Here is a 22,055-nt window from a genome sequence, read left to right as displayed (position 1 = left end):
GCTGGGTCTTAGCGTTGAGATGGAGATCTCTGGGAGAGCTTTCACCGTTTGATATTACATGGGGCCAGGAGGTCTCTGGTGGGCCAATGTCCTGAACTTTGCCTGACATCCAGCCAGAGCACCAAGACCCTGTCAGCCACACGGTTCCAAACTCCAGAACTCCACACTCCAGCCCTCCTCTGGACGTGCTTCCTCTCCCCTTCCGTGCAGGTCCAAAACACTATTTTTTGATGTATAACTTTTTGCATGGTTTCTAATCCTAAATCAAACTTGGGTCAATATTAACTTCCAAAAAAAGAGAAAGATACAGGTAAGGCTAAATAGTTATAAAATGCCCTCCTGAAAAGTCAGTTAAGACTTGCTAATGTAAACGAAGAAATAATCGTTAGGAAAATTTATTTCTGTAGACCTTTGTCACTTCCCAGATTATTTTTGCAGAGATTTGGATGTGTCGCAGGTCAAAATATCGTGCTCAAAAATCACCGATTACACCTAGTAAGTGTGTGATTGGTAGGCTGTCCATCCTTCAGACTAATAATTATACCTTATTTTGTTTCTAAATCTTAGGACCTGGAATAGTGTATCACTTTCAACTTTTTATTATCTGTCAAGTCCCAAGATAGGTAATAAAATTTCAAACAAATTCCCTAGTTTTTCTTATGTGGTTTCCATTGAAAACACAGGACCACTTATAGCATCAGATTTGAATGTCTTGGTCAAATGTGTGAAGATGAATAGTAAAAATCCTGGTGGTGATGATCAAACACAATACTTTAAGGTTTGAATAGTAAGGAAGAATTTCTCACATATTTGAAAACCGGTGTCTCTTCATCCTATAAAGGGAGAAATAGATGGGAAATATTTTAATAATAATGACATTTCTTTTGTAATATTTAAAAGCCTCTAGTAATTTTTCTTGCCTATATTTCTTTCTAGGAAAAGCCATTGACAAAATCTCTACAACGTGGAGAAGACCCCCAGTTTGATCAAGTATGTAATATATGTTATATACTGGTTTTTATTTGTTTGAAGATGTACAAAGGCAAGGGCTCAATGCTCACTATGGTGTATTGATGAACTTCCTCAAAGAGGATACAGGAGTGTGATCTTAGGAACTGTGTCCTGCAGCTTTTACAGTGACAGCTTGTAGTAGATGTTTAGTAAATGTCTATTGGTTTGAATTGGAAAGAACTGAAGTGTTGAAATAATATGAGGAGGTCATCAATTAATATGAGGAGGTCATCAGTCTTTGGTTACCAGAAAAGATAAAGGAATTTCCATTCAAAAACTTATTGAGATTCTTCTGAATAGATGGTACCATATGACAACCAGAGATCCCTGCCCTAGAGCTTTCTTATATTTTATCCAGCGTTTTGTTGAATGCCAGCTATATGCTTGACACAGCACTAGGCTCTGGTGATACAAAATCTAGGACAAATTTTAGCAATCCTGTGAGAGAGAGAGACCACCTAAGCAATAATTATAAAACAGTATAGTAACTTGGATTCTAATAAAGTGATACATGAACAAAACAGTTGAAGATAGAATAAATACAAAGAAGGTCCTTTGAAAATAGATTAGGACTAGTAAAAGGACTTCCAACTCTAAACAGCAGGTAATAAACATAGAAAACTAGGATCTTATCAATCCTGGTTGAGTCACTTCAGGAGGGCTTTAGGTGTGTTTAGAATGATGGATAACAGGACATCAGAGGAGGTCGGAAATGTGTTTGTGGTGTTTCCTAAACGTCTGCATTTAATGACAAAGAGGACAGCATGTTCTTCTTTATAAACCTCATTTGGTGCCAGTAGCAGAGGCAAAATCCTGCTGGATGCACCATGGCCTGATCTAATACAGTGGGATTTTTATATTGTCTTATGGAGAACACACAGAGAGTATGCTTTCTGCAGTGCTTTGAAATTGCCTTTAATGTGGAATCAAGAGGAAATGCTTTGGCTGTTAAAGTTCAGGCTTGTTCGATCCAAAAATGTTAAGGCCTGACTATAGAGACAGAATCCTCCATTCTCTATTTTATAAACTGTTGGCTGAGGGAGACCTCACAAGTTTGCAGTCACGGCGGGTCTTGGAAGGCTGGTGCGGCCCTGGCTTTGCGCTCTGTTGCTGGCAGAGCTGGCTGTTCTCTGGAACGCTGGTGGAATGGAGTATGGGCTTCGTCTCTCTGTGCCATGGAGCTGTCTTCTCTCCTCATATTATCCTTAGTTGCTGTCACCTGGTCCTGCTTGGGAGGTCAGGGACCTGGGGTGAATGTTTGGGGTCATTATTTTCGAAATGTGGCAAGTGTGGCTCTTTCTCTTCTCCTTAAGAACGTAACTATTATCTGTCTTCCATAATTTTTCACTCTTATTTTCTTTGTCTCTATCCTCTTAGATTATCACTGTCCTTTCCTCAAAAAAATTGTGTTTTCTTTTTCTCCAGCTTAGTGTACTTCTTTCTTTTTCCTCTGGGAGAATAGTACTTTAGCATTTTAACATTACATATAATAGTTATCCCAAATAATTTGGCTTAGACACAATGTCTCATTTATTATTCAGCACTCTATTTCTGCATTTCAGCATTGTGGGAAAGAGATAGACTTTGGGGTTTAAATCCCAACTTTGCCTCTTAATTAGCTATAATACTTTTAACCTTGCTGCTCAAAATGTTGAAATGCAGAATCACTGCCCTGCCCTGATCTACTGAGTCAGATTCTGCAGCTTAACAAGATCTCCAGGTGACCCCCACCCACACTGATGCTTGAGAACCACTGCTTGTAACACATCTCTGTGTATTAAAGATGCTTTAGGGGTGAACCAGTAGTGAGGTGGTCACTGAGGACTTTCAAATAAGGCACATGAAATTATCCTCTGATTGTAAAATCGTAAATTTACGTGTGAACCATGAGAGAAGACAACCTACGAAGTTGGTCTCATTTTAAAGAGATAGCAAGATCCCCAGGCCAGAAGGAAGTGTGACTGAAGTTGGTCCCTCTGTGGATTCAATGAAAAAGAAAGTCAGCCAAGTCACCTTTGAAAGTGCCCGTCCACTGTTTCAACAGCAAATTATAAGAATTGTGGTTCTATTGGCAAGGCCGTGAATGTATCAAGCTCTCTTAGGGTTTTGATATCAAAGGTCCAAATTCTGTAATTCCCCTTATTCTGATTCTAAGCAGGAGGATGTTAGTCTGGAGTCACACAGGTCCGTCTACGGGAGAAGAACACGCTGGTGACACCTCCTTGGAGCTATAGCCTCCATTGCTATACTCCCGGGAGCAGTGGTACCCACAGAAGTGACATTTATTTAGTACTTACCATAGGGGAGACACTATGCTAAGTGTATCCTTTGGACAACGGACAACTGGTCCCTGTTTGGAGAATATTTTTATCAATTTCTCCCTTTTAAATGTCCCTGGCATGAGTGATAGGCTAAAGAGAGCTGGGCTTCTACACTTTCAGTGCCTGATCCTGGGTGGCCCTGTTTAATCCTCCACTTGCCAAGCCCAGGATTCATTTTTCTCCTGTTAGAAATAGAAGCAAAAACAAAATAACAAGAATCATGTAATACTTTATAATTTACCAAGCCTCTTCTTAATTTTTTTATATTATTATTTTTATTATTTTGGTCACACTGTGCGGCATGCGGGATCTTAGTTCCCTGAGCAGGGATCGAACCTGTGCCCCCTGCAGTGGAAGCGCTGAGTCTTAACCACTGGACCGCCAGGGAAGTGCCTTACCAAACCCCTTCTCACGTATCGTGTCACCTGACATTACTCAACCCTTCCAACAAGCCCGAGAAGAAGGTCTCATCGTCATCTGTATGTTACAGCTAATGGAAATGAGTCCTGGAGAGGTTGCCCTGTATTATATGACTAAAGCCTGAAGGGACCGAGACTGGAATCCATATGTTCTAACTATAAAGCCTGTGCTTTTTACTCTGTAACATGCTTAGCTTATGTTTTTAAAAACTAAGTTGGTGAGAATTTAGAGGGGAGTTTTCAACAGGTAATGGATCTAAGATCCCACATCAGTTAAGATTAGGTTTGGCAGCAAATGGCACATAAAATAACAGTGGCTTAAACAAGATAAAAGTTTATTTCTCTCTCACATTGAAGAAATACAAAGAAAATCAGTCCCGTATCTTTGTATTTTTGTTTTCCTGTGTATGGCTTACATTCCCAAGGTCATCTCATGGTCCAGTTTGGCTTCTGGAGCTCAGCCGTTACATCTGTGCTCCAGGCAGCAGGAAGGTGAAATGGAAAAAGAATCACAGAAAAAAAATAAAAATAAAAAACAGAACATCCTTACACTTCACACCCTACTTCTGCTTATGTCCAGTTGACCGGATCTTAATCACACAGCCATATATACCTATAAGAAAGATTAGGAAATTTTATTTTGGGCAACCATGTGTCCATCTAAAAATGAGGTATTTTATAACTAAGGAAGAAGAGAAGAGTGGATATTGGGTATTACCTGTCTCTACTAGATATTATATAGCCTATTTTTTGTCAAAATTCCCAGTAAAGAGTATTATGTACAATTCTCTACCTCTTTTTTTTTTTCACCGTGGAAATCTCTGAGAATTTGTCAGCTTTCCAGTTTGAATTTTTTTCATTATTATTTATTTATTTATTTATTTTTGGCTATGTTGGGTTTTCGTTTTCTATGCGAGGGCTTCCTCTAGTTGTGGCGAGCGGGAGCCACTCTTCATCGCGGTGCGCGGGCCTCTCACTGTCGTGGCCTCTCTTGTGGCGGAGCACAGGCTCCATACACGCAGGCTCAGTAGCTGTGGCTCACGGGCCTAGTTGCTCCGCGGCATGTGGGATCTTCCCAAACCGGGGCTCGAACCCGTGTCCCCTGCATTGGCAGGCAGACTCTCAACCACTGCGCCACCAGGGAAGCCCTCCAGTTTGAATTTTAAAATGTATATTTAGAGGTTAAAGCTTTGTGTTTCCTTAAGTTTTCTTTTCTGTTGCGTTTCTATTTAATTAACTATTGGTTTAATATCTCTTATTTAACCTAATTACAATCTAAACATGTATAGGATAGATTGGTTAAAAAAAAAAAAGCCCTATTGTTTCATAAATGACAAGTTGTCTAAACAAGATTAAGTTTTTGAAGCTCACTATTAGTGGGAGAAGAACTGTACCAGTGACTACTTTGTATATTGGAGAGCTAGGAATTTGTACCCTAATTCCCAGAATTTCACTTTTACAAATGTTATGAATGTGAACTTGACCCATTCTTACACAGTACCTACCTTGTGGCAGCCATGTGCCAAACGTTATGCCAGCTTGTGGAAATAAACATGAAGGAAACATAGTGCCTGCCCTGGAGAGGCCCCCAGTCTAGTGGGAGAGACAAAGAAGAAAGATGTAAATCAGATAAATTATAACCTCAGTCTAGTAAGGAAGGTCACAGTGGAAGAAGCAGGCGTGGTATGAACCCGAGAGCAAGCTTTGCCCTATACTAGGGAGCCAGGGAGGGCTCCCAGTTCCTGCTGGTGAGAAAGTCATACGGTAATGAGAATTAATAAAGGTGATGAGATTTCCAACAGCATTTTGAAAATGTACACTGCCACTAATTTATTTTAAATGCCTAAATTAACCCTCAGCGCTTAGAAAGCAAAATAAATGAAAAATTGTCCTGGTAATCAAGTTATTTTAGCAAACATTTATTAGATGAGTGAGAGTGTGTATGTATGTGTGTGTGTGTACATATACAACAAAGCCCTGTGTGGGACAAAGAGATGTAAGAATGTGGTCCCTGCATTCCAGGTAGGAAGGGTCAGACTGTGGAAGACCTTGATGCCAGCGGGTGGGGCCTTATCCTCTACATGCCAGTATCAAAGAGATCAAAGTGCAGCCTTGATGTTAAACGCCGACTGGAGAGATCCTTAAAGTTTGGAGGCATTTTGGGAGTTGGGGCATCGATAAAGATTTGAGGCTAAAATGGAGATGGTGGAACTAGAAAGAAAGAATGACTATAAGCAACATTATATGAGAAGAATCAATATTGGTTGAGAGAAGGAGAAATAAAAGGTAACTGCAGTTTTCAGCCATGATTTGGAGCCATTTCCATTCAATTTAACAAACATTGAGCACCTGAATCATGCCAAGGTCTGTGCAAGGTGCTGGGGTTACAAAGCAGTAAGAAAGAGTTTCTGCTCTCCAGAAATTCTCAGTCCCAGGAGGAAGACAGATACCTAAACAAATAGTACTGTGATGTAAATATAATAAGAAGGTACAGTTCAAGTGCTGTGGGAACTCAGGTAAGGGAGTAGTTAAGGATGCTAGAAAGGTGGGGGGGGAGTGTCATAGGAAGCAGTTAAGGGGCAGTGACATACTAAAGATATCTGCTATCCAGATGAACAAGATGGGCTGGGTCGTGCCAGACAGGTAGAGCCGAGTGGACAAAGGAGTTGAAGGAGAGAAGAGCAGAGTTCTGGGGAGTGGCCGGGAGGAAGCTGGGAAGGCCGACTGGAGCCCATTGCTCCTGTGACCATGGGAGCCATACTAAGGAGTCTGGACTGTTTTCTATGGATAAGGAGTTCTTCAGAGGAATGCTATGCTTGGGGAGAGGGGATAAATTAGTTTTACACGTACTGAACTTTCAGTGCGGGTAAAATACCTCGGGAGAAATAACCAGGGCTCGTTCATTTATATGGTCACCCAACAAACACTGAAAGATTAGGGTAGAGAAAGTGGGTGAGGCATATCATAGGGAAACATAGTTCGTTTAGGACCAGAAAGTGGGATCCACAAAAGAAAGCCCAGAAAAGGAGTGCCCAAAAAAGTGAGAGAAGCCTAAGAAGATGCATCTTCCCAGGGCAGGGGTGGCCCAAGATGGCAGCCTGTGCAGGGACCCTCACGGAAGAATGAGAAATTAGCAGTTAGGAGCGCATGGGAAGCCAGCTTTGAGAACGCCTTTTGCTGCAGTGGCTATTATTCATTGCCATGTAGAATACATTTTCATATTGCTGGATTAATGTTAAATAGTTTAAGAGACTTACTTTCACAGCCAAGTTATAGTGGCTGGTCGTGATTGGCAACATTTACATTAAAAAGCATTATACCAGGACACAGTCATGGTACCAGTGATGAGTTCCCTATCTGTGATCTGTGCAGAGCACCCTGAGAGTGAAGGGCATGGTGAGCTCCCCATTTTAACTCCAAGTGACTTTCCTCTGTTATCAAAGTTTACAGATATTCTTTTAAAATATAAAGGCCAAGGCATTTTATTTTGGATTTTCCAATGAAACAACAGCTAACCTGTGATGTGTGTGGACCTGAGTAGATGGTGTTCAAATGCAGCTCACCTATCAAGTTAACCCATTTTAAAAAGTGAAAAACATCTCTCCAAAATAACCCTCACCTGAGGGAGTACGTAACCCTTACCTGGTACAGTATGTACTAATGACAGTCACTAGATACATTTACAGACAGATGAAAAGTCTTGCTTGAGTAAAGTAACAACTGAATCTTTATTATTTCACATACCTTCCAGCTACATGTGCTTCTTGCCTATTTTCTCTGCCCCTTGGCTTTTAGACCTTTGCTTATATCTAATGGTGGCATAAACAGGCAGTAAATTAAATGATACAAACAATTGTACACTGCACGATGTCCTTCTGTTTGAAGTATTGCTCCAACTTTGTTTCTTAAAACAGTCTCATAGAGTAAGTGGAAGGTACTTCCTCTTTGCGTAGGAAAGTATGATTACTCCCCAAAGGGGCTTGTGCCAGAACAACCAGGATTAGAATCCAGCGCCTTCTTTTCACAGGTGCATTGTCTTACTGTGCTTTGGTGGTGTTTAAATAACCATATGGGAGATGGCAGGAAGTGCAGGCTAGTGACTGCCTGGCAGCATCTCAGAATCCCGAGGAGGAAAGCATTTCCGGCAGAATCTGATAAATGTTGTCATGTGCTCAGGAGACTTCAAGGGAAATGATTGCAGAAAGGCCATTGGCTGGTCGTGGGTTTGTCCTTTCTGATCTTTCATAGAAAAGTGTCGGTACTGTAGCAAGAGTAGAAATCAGGTCTCAGGAATGAAGAAGTGAGGCAGGAAGAGGAAGCATCGCCAGTCCATGGCTGATTGAGCAGTCGGCCAGAAGAGGGACCCGTCAGTGGGTCAGAGAGGGGAGAGCGGAGTCAAAGAGGGCTGGGTGTGTTTACGGAAATCCGAGAAATCCGAGAGCTGCATGAAATACGAGAGCTTAATGCCGTGCCTTTCTGCCAAGGGTTGTATCCATTCTTCTTTTTTTTATATAAACTGGCTTATAACAGTATATGTTTCCTGTGTTCAATATTATAATTTGACTTCTGTATTCACTACAGCATGCTCACCACCAAAGTTTAGTTTCCATCTGTCACCATACAGCTAACTCCCTGTACCCATTTCACCCTCCCCGTTGCCTCTTCAGTATCTATGTGTTCATTTTTGTTTGGTTTGGTTTGCTCATTTATTTGTGTGTGTGTGTGTGTGTGTGTGTGTGTTCGTTCTTCACTTACATTTGGGCTCAACACCTTTTTCAGGATGCTGGAGGTTCCTGAGAGTCAGACTTGTAGATGAGTCAGGACTTACAATTATTGGTTTTTCTTCAACAGATTGATTGTGGTTCCAGAATAGTTACTTTCTCGGTGTCCTTTCCCATTTGCTTTAGAGCCAGGTGTGCCTGCAGCAAACTCGGGGAGTCCAGTGCTGCTGCCTTTCTCTTAAGGAGCTGATGTAGGACAGGCGTTGCTCAGAGGCCTCTACAGTAAACATCTGGAAGGCACTGTGTTTACATCTGCTGGGGCCAGAAAAGTTGGCTTAGTTTGGGAATACAGACTAAGCAGAAAGGTTCTAATGGAGGCCTTGGTAGTTTGTGCTTGGATAAGAGATAGGTGGGTCTTAATTTTTTCCCACTACGGTTGTCCAGGGTATCCACGAGGCATTGGTTCCAGGGCCTCTGACCTACATGGATGCCAAAATCCACAGATGCTCAAGTCGCTCATATAAAACGGTGTAGCGTTTGCATATAACCTACACACATCCTCCCATATACTTTAAATCATCTCTAGACTACTTATTATACCTATTACAATGTAAATGATATGTAAATAGTTATAGATACAATGTAATGGTGTGTAAGTCATTGCCAGAGAGCGGCAAACTCAAGTTTTGCTTTTTGGAACTTGTGGCATTTTAATTTTCTGAATATTTTTGATTTGTGATCGGTTGAATCTGCGGATACAGAGGGCTGACTCTGTACCTAAAAGCAACATTTATCAGCTCTGATAACATCTGTCATCAGCTTCTGTCATTCGTTCCATCATTAACTTAGCCTGTGATCTTATCAAAGTCAAAATATTTTGTGTCTGTGCTTCAGTTTTAATATTTGGAAATGGAAGAGGGAAAAAAGAAACAGACACTTTTGAAGGTCCGTTATATGTCCCACACTTCAGAGTTTCTCCTTTAGTCTCCATAAAAGCCCAGTGAGGGAAGTATTCTTAAGTCCTGTTTTACAGCTGAAAACAGAGCTTCAAAGAAACAGCAACATGGCCAAGCTCATACAGCCAATAAAGGGCAGAGTTGTAACTTGAACCCCAAACCCGCCTGATCTTCCCAGTACGCTGATGAAATTATGAAAATGTGGCTTTTGGAGATCAGGCTTCAGATATGCTGTTCTGAGAACATTAAGTTGCAGCTATTTGCAATTCAGTGTGACCTATTCTTTACTTTACTCTAAATTCCAGATAATTTGCTCATACATTCTAAGTAACTTCTTTTGGGATTTTCTTCTAGATGGTATATGTTTATGTCCTTTTGTGGCACCTTAGTTTCTTAATGTGTTAAAAATGCTATCTATAAACAGGAAACACATGGTAAAATAAATCTATTATAAATCTATAATAGAACTAAAATAACTTTTTATCATCTTGGGTAGTAATATTTTCCTGCAAAAGGAGGCAGGTGAAATTCTAGTGCTTTAACATTGATTCTAATGCTTCAATTCAATGAAAATCTATTTAAAATATATAAGTGAAAAATATAAGCAATTAAGAGAGTAAAAACAAATTAGGTAGCATTGGATTCACATTAGTGTTATTCAGTGTTTCTTATTCTCTAGTGGAACAGTGAGTTCCATAAAATGGACCAAGATGGTAAAATCAAATAATGAAGATCTTTTCCTAATTTGCAAGAAAAACATATTTAACATATAGATTTTTCTAATTTTAAGTTTTTATAATAAATTATTCTTTAGCCTGCAGTGTCTATCATCACTCATCGAATACTGTAAGCTAGCAATAGTATGAAATGTGATCGAGTAAAAAAAAAAAATTGCCTCTGAATTGCTATAATAGATCAGGTACACAGAGAAGTACCCTGGCCCCCAGGTGCTTGGCCACCTGAACTAGTTTGAGAAATTAAGCCATCAGTGAAGTTACTTTAAAATTTTTCGTTAAATGCACCACTCATGACAAGTCAGCCTTATTACTGTAAAATATGGAATGACTCCACTGAGTAATTATTCAAATATTTATGTGTTAAGTTTCCTTCTTTGCATTCAGCCAGTATAATAAAATGCTTATGAAAAATTAATGTCTTAGATACAGCATAATGGACGTTTCTTTTAGCCTATTTATATATAAAACGCCAAAATAAACGTTAAGAAAACATTTGCAAAGTACAGTTAGTATTCCCCTCTGTCACCCCTCCAAAAGAAAACACCAGCATGAAATAGTTCTGTGATTCTGTGCACTTCGTCTCCTCAAGCTGCACAGTACCTAGCTCATCTGTGATGGAAGAATATGATCATTTAAATGCAACAAGAACATCTTTGTAAATGGACCTCTCCTTGCACAGCAGCACAGAGCTAGAATTCATCTCACCATTGGCTCTGCTTCCCATAAATGAAGGAGCTGAGTAACCAAGAAGCCAGCTAGACCTTCCTCCCTTCCTGAGCTTTGAGGGCCAGGTCTTTGCAAATTCCACCCTTCCTTCCTGAAAGTCTGAACTCAAAAGGGCAGTAACAGAGAGATGGAAAAAACACACACATCCACCCCCTGCTGACCTTTCATCTCTTCTAAGATGGTCTCAGTGTATTTGCCATGGAAAGCATGCCCAATAGATATAATACCAAGAATGGCTTCAGGATGACTTTTTAATGGGTAGAAAAAAATGATTACAGCTGAGGTTTGAAGAACACTCCTGACGTTCTCTATGGAGAATGTGGGTTACACCTAAGTGAAGTAGCTGAATGCTCTGTTAGAGAATGCTCTACCCAGAGAGGTTTATAGGAGTCAAACACAGGTTTGTATCACCTTTATGGGTCTGAAGTAAATAAAGGAGCTTGTAAATGTCACACAGAAATTTTTTTTAATTTTTATTTTATATTGGAGTATAGTTGATTAACAATGTTGTATTAGTTTCAGGTGTACAGCAAAGTAATTCAGTTACACATATGCATGTATCTATTCGAATATTTTTCAAATTCTTTTCCCATTTAGGTTATTATAGAATATTGGGAACTCTACTCAATATTCTGTAATGTTTTTTAAATAAACATTTTATTTTAGAATAGTTTTGGATTTACAGAAAAGTTGCAAAGATAGTACAGACAGTTGTCATATACCCCATACCCAGTTTTTCCTATTAACATCTTACATTACCAGGGTACATTTGTCATAACTAAGAAACCAATATCAGTACATTATTATGAACTAAATTCTATACTTCATTTGTATTTCATTTGTTTTTCCCTGATATCTGTCTTCCGTTCCAGGATACCATTGAGGATGCCACAGTACATTTAGTCATCATGTCTCCTTAAGTCTCATCCAGACTTGCACAAGTATTTTTAAATTACTGAAATGTAATCGTAGTGGCTTTGGGATTGTATTACCTATTCAGTAATTAAGACAGAATTAACCCTTGGTCAGGGACTCTGAATTCTGATCCCCTTTCCCATGTGGGAGGAACCCTCTTTGTTTCCCAATTCAGAATATTCTAGATGCTGACAACTTGAAGAAATATCCTTTCTGGTGCTGGGGTAACTTTAGAGAGAACTAGGAAATTACCCCCTTGGCACACCATAGTCGGCTTTCCTCCAAAAATTTACTGCTGTTACATCCAAAGGAAGAGCAGGAAAATTTGTTGTGCCTGTGGATGTTACAGCCTGGAGGGGAGGGCTCTTTTTTTAAAAAAAATAATTAGATATTTTAAAATTACAGAACCCTATAACGGTGACTAGGTTCACCAGGCAGGCTAAATGCAATAGCCTGTTTATTTTTTTTTAACTTAACGCATAACTAAAGATAATGCACAATTTTGTATTATGTACCTAAAACCATAATTATAAGAGAGAGAGCATGAAATAAGCTATCAAGAAATAGAATCTGAGAAAGAAAGCAATCATTGCTCTGCTCAATCTTAGGGCTTGTTTTAAAGGTGACAGTGGAAAGTCCTGTTGACATGAAGCACTTGCGCTTTCATTGCTCTAGTTTCCTGCTTTTGTAAAAGGAAGTTAAGCCTAGGCTGCTTAACTACAGAAATATTTTAAGTTAACTAACGTTTTCCGTTTCTTCTGCCACCTCCCCAGCTCAGGCTCTGAGCCCTGCACTCCTGGAACTGTTGCAGTAATAACCTCATTAGATTCAAGCATGTGTTGTGTATTCTCTTAACTGCCTCTGTTTGCAAACCACTTTGGTCCAGCCTACACATCACTGCTAGATTAAACCTCCCCAAACACCGTTTTTATGGGCTGAGTATCCTACTCAGAAATCTTTAGGGGCTTCTCATTTTCTAGAGAAGAAAACTGAAATTGTTTAGACCGTCATTAAGTACCTTTTATGATTTAGTTCCAACTTAAAATTTTCAACATTATTTCCCTCCACTCTGGTGAACCAAAGTCCCTACATCAGTCAGATATTTCTTCTTTCAGTTCCTTCAAGACCTTCATTAATCACATAATCATTATCAACAAACAATTATTTTACAGCTTCATGACGGTAGGATTTCCTGCTAGGCTCCTTGCTTAGTTTCTTTCTTGACTCTCATTTCAAACTTCTACCCTTTCTTTTCAAAAGGCCCAGGTAAAATCCTACCTTCATTTTTTTTTAAACTCCCACTTACCCTCTCCCTCTGGTGATCTCTCTCCTGAGATCTCTCCTGATTGTAATATGTACTCTTAATATGTTGGTATATTTCCTCCTGGTCTTATTTTCTATATATGCATACTTATATGGGTCTCTATCAAATTGGGATCATACCAATTAAATGATTTTGCACTTTTTTCACTTAACATATCATGAACATTTTCATAGCATTAAATATTTTTGAAATGAGATTTTTAATGGTTTCATAGATAATCTACATCAAATTCCACATTGGATTCAGGCGTTTACCTATAGCAGGACATTTGTTTCCATTTTTTTGCTATAATAAGTAGTGCTGTCCTGAACATTCTTACTCATCTCTAATTATGTACTTGAGATAAATTCCTATCTCATCAGTGCTGGGTGTTATGATTTGCCTATACTGTTTGTTAATTAAATAATTAAAACCTATCTCACTTCTGGTTATAAGACCTTTATCAGAGAGGTGTTCTGCAAATATTTTCTCCCAGTCTGTGGCTGGTCCTTTCATCACTTAACAGCATCCTTCTAAAAGCTTAAACTTTTAATTTTGTTGATTTTCAATATATCGAATTCTCATGGAATTTGCTTTTGGTTTGATCCCTAAGAAATCCTCACCTACCCCAAAGTCACAAGGATTTTCCCCTATGTTTTCTTCAGAAGTTTTATAGTTTTAGGTGTTATACTTAGGTCTATGACCCATTCTGAGTTCATTTTTGCATGTATTATAATATGAGATATGGACTGAAGTTCAGTTGAGGAGTGATACTTAATAAAAGATCAGGAATCTTTCCAAAATAAGGAAAGTAGAATAACTCATCTATCAAAGGTATGTTTGTTGTTTAAAGAGGGGAGATGTTTGCCTTTGATGTAATACAGAGTAAATTACTGCTACTGATTCATTGAGTCTAATTTGGGGCACACCTCAGATTAGTTTATGAATGATTATTGGCAGAAAACCATACATTGCATTACCACTTAGGTTATTTGTTTGGGGGATAGAATTGCTTATTTCACCTAAGCCATTAAGGTAATCATATTAATTAATGTATTTATTTATATAACAAGCATTTTTGAGGACCTAAGAAGTACCAGTCACTGTACTTCTTAGATGCTGTGGGAAAATAATTTCTTTGCAGTCCATGAATAACCTGTATGCAATTAACATCTGATTTCTAGAATGAAAGGGAGTCAAAGTAATTATCTTTCTTAAACCACAAAGTTATTATATTAGGAACATCTGTCAACAATAAGAAACGGGTTCTTGGGAATGTACTACTAAAGATTATTAAGGAGAGGACCGTGATAAATAAGAAAATTTTGTAGTGACTATGGTTTGGAGTTATTTGTGAAATAAAAAGTTTCTCAGTAATTGGCAGTGCCACCAAAGCTTTTTAATCGCCTGCTTTTCTCTGTAGGTCATCAGTTCAATGAGCTCCCTTTCTGAGTACTGCCTGCCTTCCATTCTACGTACATTATTTGACTGGTATAAAAGGCAAAATGGCATTGAGGATGAATCACATGAATACAGACCAAGAACCAGCAATAAATCCAAAAGGTACACTTCTCTATGTAAGGATTATGAGGATTATAGTTTTTTCTGTCTTTCTTTCTCTTTCTTTCTTTTTCTTTCTTTCCTTTCTTTCTCTTTTCTTTCCTTTCTTTCTTTCTTTTACTTTCTTTCTTTCTTTCCTTCTCTTTCTTTCCTTTCTCTTTCTTTCCTTTCTCTCTCTTTCTTTCTTTTCTTTTCTTTTCTTTCTTGAAACAAATCAAAGTGGGAGTTGGGTGGCTTCTAGATCTTCCTGCCTCTTTACACATGAGCACCACCTTGTCTAGCAGGTGGCACATTTGGAGTATTTGTCACTGCCAGCTGTCACAGGTTGAAAATTCTTACACGGCCTTATTTTGACAGTGGTGGGGGCAGGGTGTCAAGGACCCTAGGTAACCCTCTTGCCTGCTTCTCTCCTGGGCCCTCTCTCCTCCAGTCTGCACCTGAAGGCAGAAAGCCTGCAGCAGGCCCTGCCCAACATTGCCTAGATATTTGGATCTGCGTTCGTAACCTTGAGTGCCCAGGGTACTGTAGTGCAAAGGACGCTGGGTTGGACCTTAGAGGTAGTCATGGAGCTGCCACTAATTAGCCATGTGACTTTGGCCAGCTCCCCAACAGCTCCCCAGCTCCCAGCCTTTTCGTGAGCAAAGGGGGAAGTCAGATCACCCCATCTCTAACTTCCCTTCTAGCTGAGAATTTTGTTTATTGGACTTGAAAAGTGGAACTTGCTGCTACATGAGTTCTTCAGCCATAAAACTTAAGATTCTTATTCTGTCCAATGAATGTATGTCCCCCAGAATTTTAGGTAAATATGTATAATTTCATATGTTTGAAATCAACCTATTATAGCAAGGTAGCAAATATAAGAAAGTTTAATACATTTACCTTTCTTTAAAAAAAACAAGAGATTTTTCAAAGCGCTTAGATTTCTCCACATGGGTTATACATTTTTTAATGCTTTTAAAGACAATATAACTGAAATTAATCACTCAGAAAATCAGATATTAACTACTACTTGTGAGTGATTTATCCCTCTCATTTTTCTTGACACTCCTAGTACTTAAAAATATGTAAACTTCTCTTGAAATTGAAGACCTGTTATTTTACCAAATTACATTTCCTCTGAACTTGTCATTTCATTTTGTAATATGCTTGAGTTTATTCAAGATTCATTTACTTATCATTTTGTTTCGGGGAGAGATTAATAACTTTTGCATGTTGAATAATTATTTTAGTTGAAGAAGAATTTTTTTAAATGGAGATATAATTCACATACCATAAACTGTGTCCTTTTAAAGTGTGTAATTCAGTGTTTTTAGTATATTCACAAGGTTGTGCAGCCATCGCCACTGCCTAATTCAAGAATATTTTTATCGCCCCAAAAAGAAACCCCATACCAATTAGCAATCTCTCATAAATATTCTTTTTTTTTTTTTTTTTTTAAACATCTTTATTGAAGTATAATTGCTTTACAATGGTGTGCTAACTTCTGCTTTACAACAAAGTGAATCAGTTACACATATACATATGTTGCCATATCTCTTCCCTCTTGCATCTCCCTCCCTCCCACCCTCCCTATCCCACCCCTCTAGGTGGTCACAAAGCACCGAGCTGATCTCCCTGTGCTATGCGGCTGCTTCCCACTAGTTATCTATTTTACATTTGGTAGTGTATATATGTCCATGACACTCTCTCACCCTGTCGCATCTCACCCCTCCCCCTCCCCATATCCTCAAGTCCATTCTCTAGTAGGTGTGTGTCTTTATTCCCATCTTGCCACTAGGTTCTTCATGACCTCTTTTTTTTTTTTTTTTTCCCCTTAGATTCCATATATATGTGTTAGCATACTGTATTTGTTTTTCTCTTTCTGACTTACTTCACTCTGTATGACAGACTCTAACTCCATCCACCTCATTACAAACACCTCCATTTCATTTCTTTTTATGGCTGAGTAATATTCCATTGTATATATGTGCCACATCTTCTTTATCCATTCATCCGATGATGGACACCTAGGTTGCTTCCATGTCCTGGCTATTGTAAACAGAGCTGCAATGAATATTTTGGTACATGACTCTTTCTGAATTATGGTTTTCTCAGGGTATATGCCCAGTAGTGGGATTGCTGGGTCATATGGTAGTTCTATTTTTAGTTTTTTAAGGAACCTCCATACTGTTCTCCATAGTGGCTGTATCAATTTACATTCCCACCAACAGTGCAAGAGTGTTCCCTTTTCTCCACACCCTCTCCAGCATTTATTGTTTCTAGATTTTTTGATGATGGCCATTCTGACCGGTGTGAGATGATACCTCATTGTAGTTTTGATTTGCATTTCTCTAATGATTAATGATGTTGAGCATTCTTTCATGTGTCTGTTGGCAATCTGTATCTCTTCTTTGGAGAAATGTCTATTTAGGTCTTCTGCCCATTTTTGGATTGGGTTGTTTGTTTTTTTGTTATTGAGCTGCATGAGCTGCTTGTAAATCTTGGAGATTAATCCTTTGTCAGCTGCTTCATTTGCAAATAGTTTCTCCCATTCTGAGGGTTGTCTTTTGGTCTTGTTTATGGTTTCCTTTGCTGTGCAAAAGCTTTTAAGTTTCATTAGGTCCCATTTGTTTATTTGTGTTTTTATTTCCATTTCTCTAGGACCTGGGTCAAAAAGGATCTTGCTGTGACTTATGTCATACAGTGTTCTGCCTATGTTTTCCTCTAAGAGTTTGATAGTGTCTGGCCTTACACTTAGGTCTTTAATCCATTTTGAGTTTATTTTTGTGTATGGTGTTAGGGAGTGTTCTAATTTCATACTTTTACATGTACCTGTCCAATTTTCCCAGCACCACTTATTGAAGAGGCTGTCTTTTCTCCACTGTATATGCTTGCATCCTTTATGAAAGATAAGGTGACCATATGTGCGTGGGCTTATCTCTGGGCTTTCTATCCTGTTCCATTGATCTATATTTCTGTTTTTGTGCCAGTACCAAACTGTCTTGATTACTGTAGCTTTGTAATATAGTCTGAAGTCAGGGAGCCTGATTCCTCCAGCTCCATTTTTCGTTCTCAAGATTGCTTTGGCTATTCGGGGTCTTTTGTGTTTCCATACAAATTGTGAAATTTTTTGTTCTAGTTCTGTGAAAAATGTCAGTGGTAGTTTGATAGGGATTGCATTGAATCTGTAGATTGCTTTGGGTAGCAGAGTCATTTTCACAATGTTTATTCTTCCAATCCAAGAACATGGTATATCTCTCCATCTATTTGTATCATCTTTAATTTCTTTCATCAGTGTCCTATAATTTTCTGCATACAGGTCTTTTGTCTCCTTAGGTAGGTTTATTCCTAGGTATTTTATTCTTTTTGTTGCAATGGTAAACGGGAGTGTTTTCTTAATTTCACTTTCAGATTTTTCATCATTAGTATACAGGAATGCAAGAGATTTCTGTGCATTAATTTTGTATCCTGCTACTTTACCAAATTCATTGATTAGCTCTAGTAGTTTTCTGGTAGCATCTTTTGGATTCTCTATGTATAGTATCATGTCATCTGCAAACAGTGACAGCTTTACTTCTTCTTTTCCGATTTGGATTCCTTTTATTTCTTTTTCGTCTCTGATTGCTGTGGCTAACACTTCCAAAACTATGTTGAATAATAGTGGTGAGAGTGGGCAACCTTGTCTTGTTCCTGATCTTAGTGGAAATGGTTTCAGTTTTTCACCATTGAGGACAATGTTGGCTGTGGGTTTGTCATATACGGCCTTTATTATGTTGAGGAAAGTTCCCTCTATGCCTACTTTCTGCAGGACTTTTATCATAAATGGGTGTTGAATTTTGTCGAAAGCTTTCTCTGCATCTATTGAGATGATCATATGGTTTTTCTCCTTCAATTTGTTAATATGATGTATCACGTTGATTGATTTGCGTATATTGAAGAATCCTTGCATTCCTGGAATAAACCCCACTTGATCATGGTGTATGATCCTTATAAATATTCTTAATGTATCAAATTTAAAGGTAAAATTTCAATCCTGTGTCTGAAAATGGGTCAGCCTGTATGATTAATAAATTAATGGTGTCATTTTAGTACTTCCCCCTATTTCATGTTAGCTTATGAATAGATACTAAAACTTTCTAGGGGTGGAGAGTGGGGCGGTTTTAGTGAGTTGAATTAAGTGAGTTTTAGTTTTGTCCTGTTTTGTCAGAATTTAGTTACTAAAACTAGATTTTTCATGAACTGATTTCTTTATGGATTGAAAAGAATAGCTTTTTAGGTTGGATTACTGATTATTTCCAGGAGATCAGAGTAATTGCCGAGATCAAACAGAGAATCGGGACAGTGAAATTCAACTCAATTGCATTTTAGTTAGCACTTGAAAGTTTAAAATAAGAGAGAGAGAATGTGTGTTTGGGACAAAGCCAAAAGAATGAGGGTCTCTAGAACATGATGTAGCTAATAATGGGGGTTTCTCTTAATAGAAACAAGAAAAGAGGAACTTAAGGAAGAAGCATAAGCAACTGAAAACAGTCAAATGTGATGGATGTGTATTTGGGTTATGATTTCTAAGATTAGTATAGTATCAACATTTTGACTGCCAAATAAATTTGTCAGATGCCTCTGGCCTCGGGCAGTTAGACCTCAAACTAGCAATAAAGTTGAATTCATTATTGGAAAGATATATGTCTTCCTTTTATTTGAAAGCATAAATTGGCTTATTAAATAAAACAGAATCAGGAGTTTAAAATTTTGTTTCTACCAAGATTTTTTTTTGCTACTTTTTCAAGTTCCTCTGGCCCCTTTTGGAGACCCCTTACTATAGCCCTCTTCTCTCTACTGCTGCTGGCCATCTTTGAGAGTTTTCCCTCCCTGTGGTCTTCAGACTTCCTGTTTCTCTTCTCCATGATGTAATTTCTGGGTCAGACTTGTGGACGCCCTCTTTTTAATGCAGCTCCATATGTTTTCCTCTCCTCCCTTCATCTGGCAGCAGCACTTTCTAGTTCTAGTGGGTCTTGAAGGGCTCCAGATGGATGGTTTGGTCCATTGCTCTTTCTCCTGGCAGGACTGTTTGTAAATGATCCTGAATGAATGAGTTCCTGCCCGGTCCATACATTTCCCCTTGAAAGTTAAAGCTGCAGCTTCCCTCGTTGACCTGCTCTGTCACCTACCAGGCTTAACTGGACTTGCTCAAGGCTGCAGAGCTCCTCCAAAGTTCTTTTTTATATCTTTTATATGCTTTCCTCTCATTCCCTCTTGACTGAAGAGAAAAACATTCCATATTTAAAATAGTCTTGATTTATTTTGAAAATATCTGCCTGACAAATCCAAATTCTGTCATCCTTTCTCATTGCTTTTATTTAATATGCAAGTACTGAGCAGTTGTATGTTTGGGAGACTCTACTAAATACACGTTTTTTCTTAATACTCAAGCAAACCTTACTATAATTACTATTATTATTTCCATTTTGTAGATGGAAAAATTACTGATAAGTAGAAGAGGCGTAATTTTCACCCAGGACTGTTCTACACCAAAACCAACACTCTTTTTTTTTTTAATTTATTTTTTTATACAGCAGGTTCTTATTAGTCATCAATTTTATACACACCAGTGTATACATGTCAATCCCAATCGCCCAATTCATCACACCGCCACCCCAAAACCAACACTCTTAACCACTATTCTGTGCTAAGGAACTGTGCAGTCACTTCAGTTGCTCAATTCCAAATTAGTTCTCAGTACATTAGAGAAGCAGGAAATGAAGGGAAGGGGGTATGAACTCACATTTCTGTCCTCCTGACGGTGATAATTCTGCTCCCTCACTTTGGAATGAGTTCAAATGGCTCCACTTTGCCCCTCCTACCTCTTCTTCCATCTGCTTTTTAATCTTTCTCTCTTCCACCACCCCCTCACATCTTCTTTCTTCCTCTCATAAATCTCAAGTGGCAAAAGGTCAAGAGGAAAGGGACGGGGGAAAGAAACGAAATGTAATGCTGATCCTTTCTCCTCCCACTGCAGTCCTGATTCCATAGGTAATCATATTATTTCTTTCCATTGTTTAACTCTTTTCACAAGATCCTCTCAGGGTCTACCTCTAGCACCGGGGCCCTGTATCATGTTTGGTTCCATTTTACAGAGGATAGGATTCCTGTGTTGAAAGGTACCTTAGAAAAGTCCACAAGATGAAATTGTAGACTCACAGATAGCTACCCAAGTTGACATGGTTGGATATTTAAAACATGAAGTCAAATATTCAAATCCAGTATTTGTCCACTGCACCAGACTGATCATAGGAATAACTTCAGTGTGTATTTACCACTGCAGTTTCTTCGTAACAAAATTGGTTTGCAGTCCCCTGGGGATGAGTCCTAGATTTTTGGGTAAATTACATCACTCTCAGGATATTTTCAGTGCCCATTTAATGTGAATATTTTAAATTTTACAGTGATGAACAGCAGCGAGATTATTTAATGGAAAGACGAGACCTCGCCATTGATTTTATTTTTTCTTTAGTATTAATAGAAGTTTTGAAACAGGTAGGTCATTAATTTAATGTTACTTTAGATAAGATTTATTTATCTAAAAACTACTTATGTTTTTAAGGTCAAGTTTATTAAATTGTTCTTGAATTTCAAATACTATGTCATATGAATTATATTTATTGATTGTTAAAGGTCATATATAGTTCATTGTAAGTACTCTTACTGATTTGATCTTTAATATTCCCTTCCAAGTTAAGAGCCATCTTTTTTTTTTCTTCCAGATTCCACTTCATCCTGTAATAGACAGTTTAATACATGATGTTATTAACTTGGCTTTCAAGCACTTTAAGTACAAAGAAGGGTAAAGTAATTTGTCATCTTCGAATTTGAAGAAGTTGGGTACTTAAAACTAAATCAAGTTTGCTCTTTTCAGATGACCTGGGGGTATTCCTAACTTGTCTAATTGTATGTTATTTAGGTACCTTGGTCCTAACACTGCCAATATGCACATTGTGGCAGACCTGTATGCAGAAGTCATTGGAGTGTTGGCACAAGCTAAGTAAGTGAACCTCAGAATCCTTCACCATAAGAACATGAGTGCCTCTTCTGTGCCAACCCAGCCCTACTCTCAGGAAGGGGGAGGGTGTGAGCTTACCAGAAACTAGGGTTTATTTATGCTGTGTGTGCCCTGTCTCTGAATCTCACAAGAAGCTCCCCAGGGCAAGTACCAAGTCTTTTTCCAATTTGTTTTCTCCTTTAGCTTTTTCACTTGGCAATTGGTCCAGATCCTACCAAGAGTCCATGAGTTTCAGACTATTGCATCCGAGAAAGAAATGAACTAACCAAAGTACTTTTCTTCCTGCTTAATTTTCCAAAGAAGTTTATCAGTTTTAAAAGTTTTGTTTTCTATATTCCATGAGTGGGTGG

At 38.4% G+C, this 22,055-nt stretch overlaps 1 protein-coding gene across 3 annotated transcripts in view; it reads left to right on the top strand.

Annotated features, from left to right (window-relative positions):
• FRY (FRY microtubule binding protein) overlaps positions 1 to 22,055 on the top strand; it is a 327,509-nt gene that overhangs the window by 147,060 nt on the left and 158,394 nt on the right. For all 3 annotated transcript variants that reach the window (XM_061171162.1, XM_061171164.1, XM_061171163.1), the window contains 5 exons: positions 937 to 990; positions 14,533 to 14,672; positions 21,092 to 21,182; positions 21,410 to 21,489; positions 21,607 to 21,687. In XM_061171162.1, coding sequence (XP_061027145.1) covers positions 937 to 990; positions 14,533 to 14,672; positions 21,092 to 21,182; positions 21,410 to 21,489; positions 21,607 to 21,687 — 446 coding nt within the window. The remainder of the gene's footprint in view (positions 1 to 936; positions 991 to 14,532; positions 14,673 to 21,091; positions 21,183 to 21,409; positions 21,490 to 21,606; positions 21,688 to 22,055) is intronic.

This window comes from Eubalaena glacialis, chromosome 16 (assembly GCF_028564815.1).
Source record: "Eubalaena glacialis isolate mEubGla1 chromosome 16, mEubGla1.1.hap2.+ XY, whole genome shotgun sequence".
In the NCBI taxonomy this organism is placed as follows: domain Eukaryota; kingdom Metazoa; phylum Chordata; class Mammalia; order Artiodactyla; family Balaenidae; genus Eubalaena; species Eubalaena glacialis.
The sequence above is the reverse complement of the archived record's forward strand: the minus strand, read 5'-3'. Positions and strand labels throughout refer to the sequence as shown.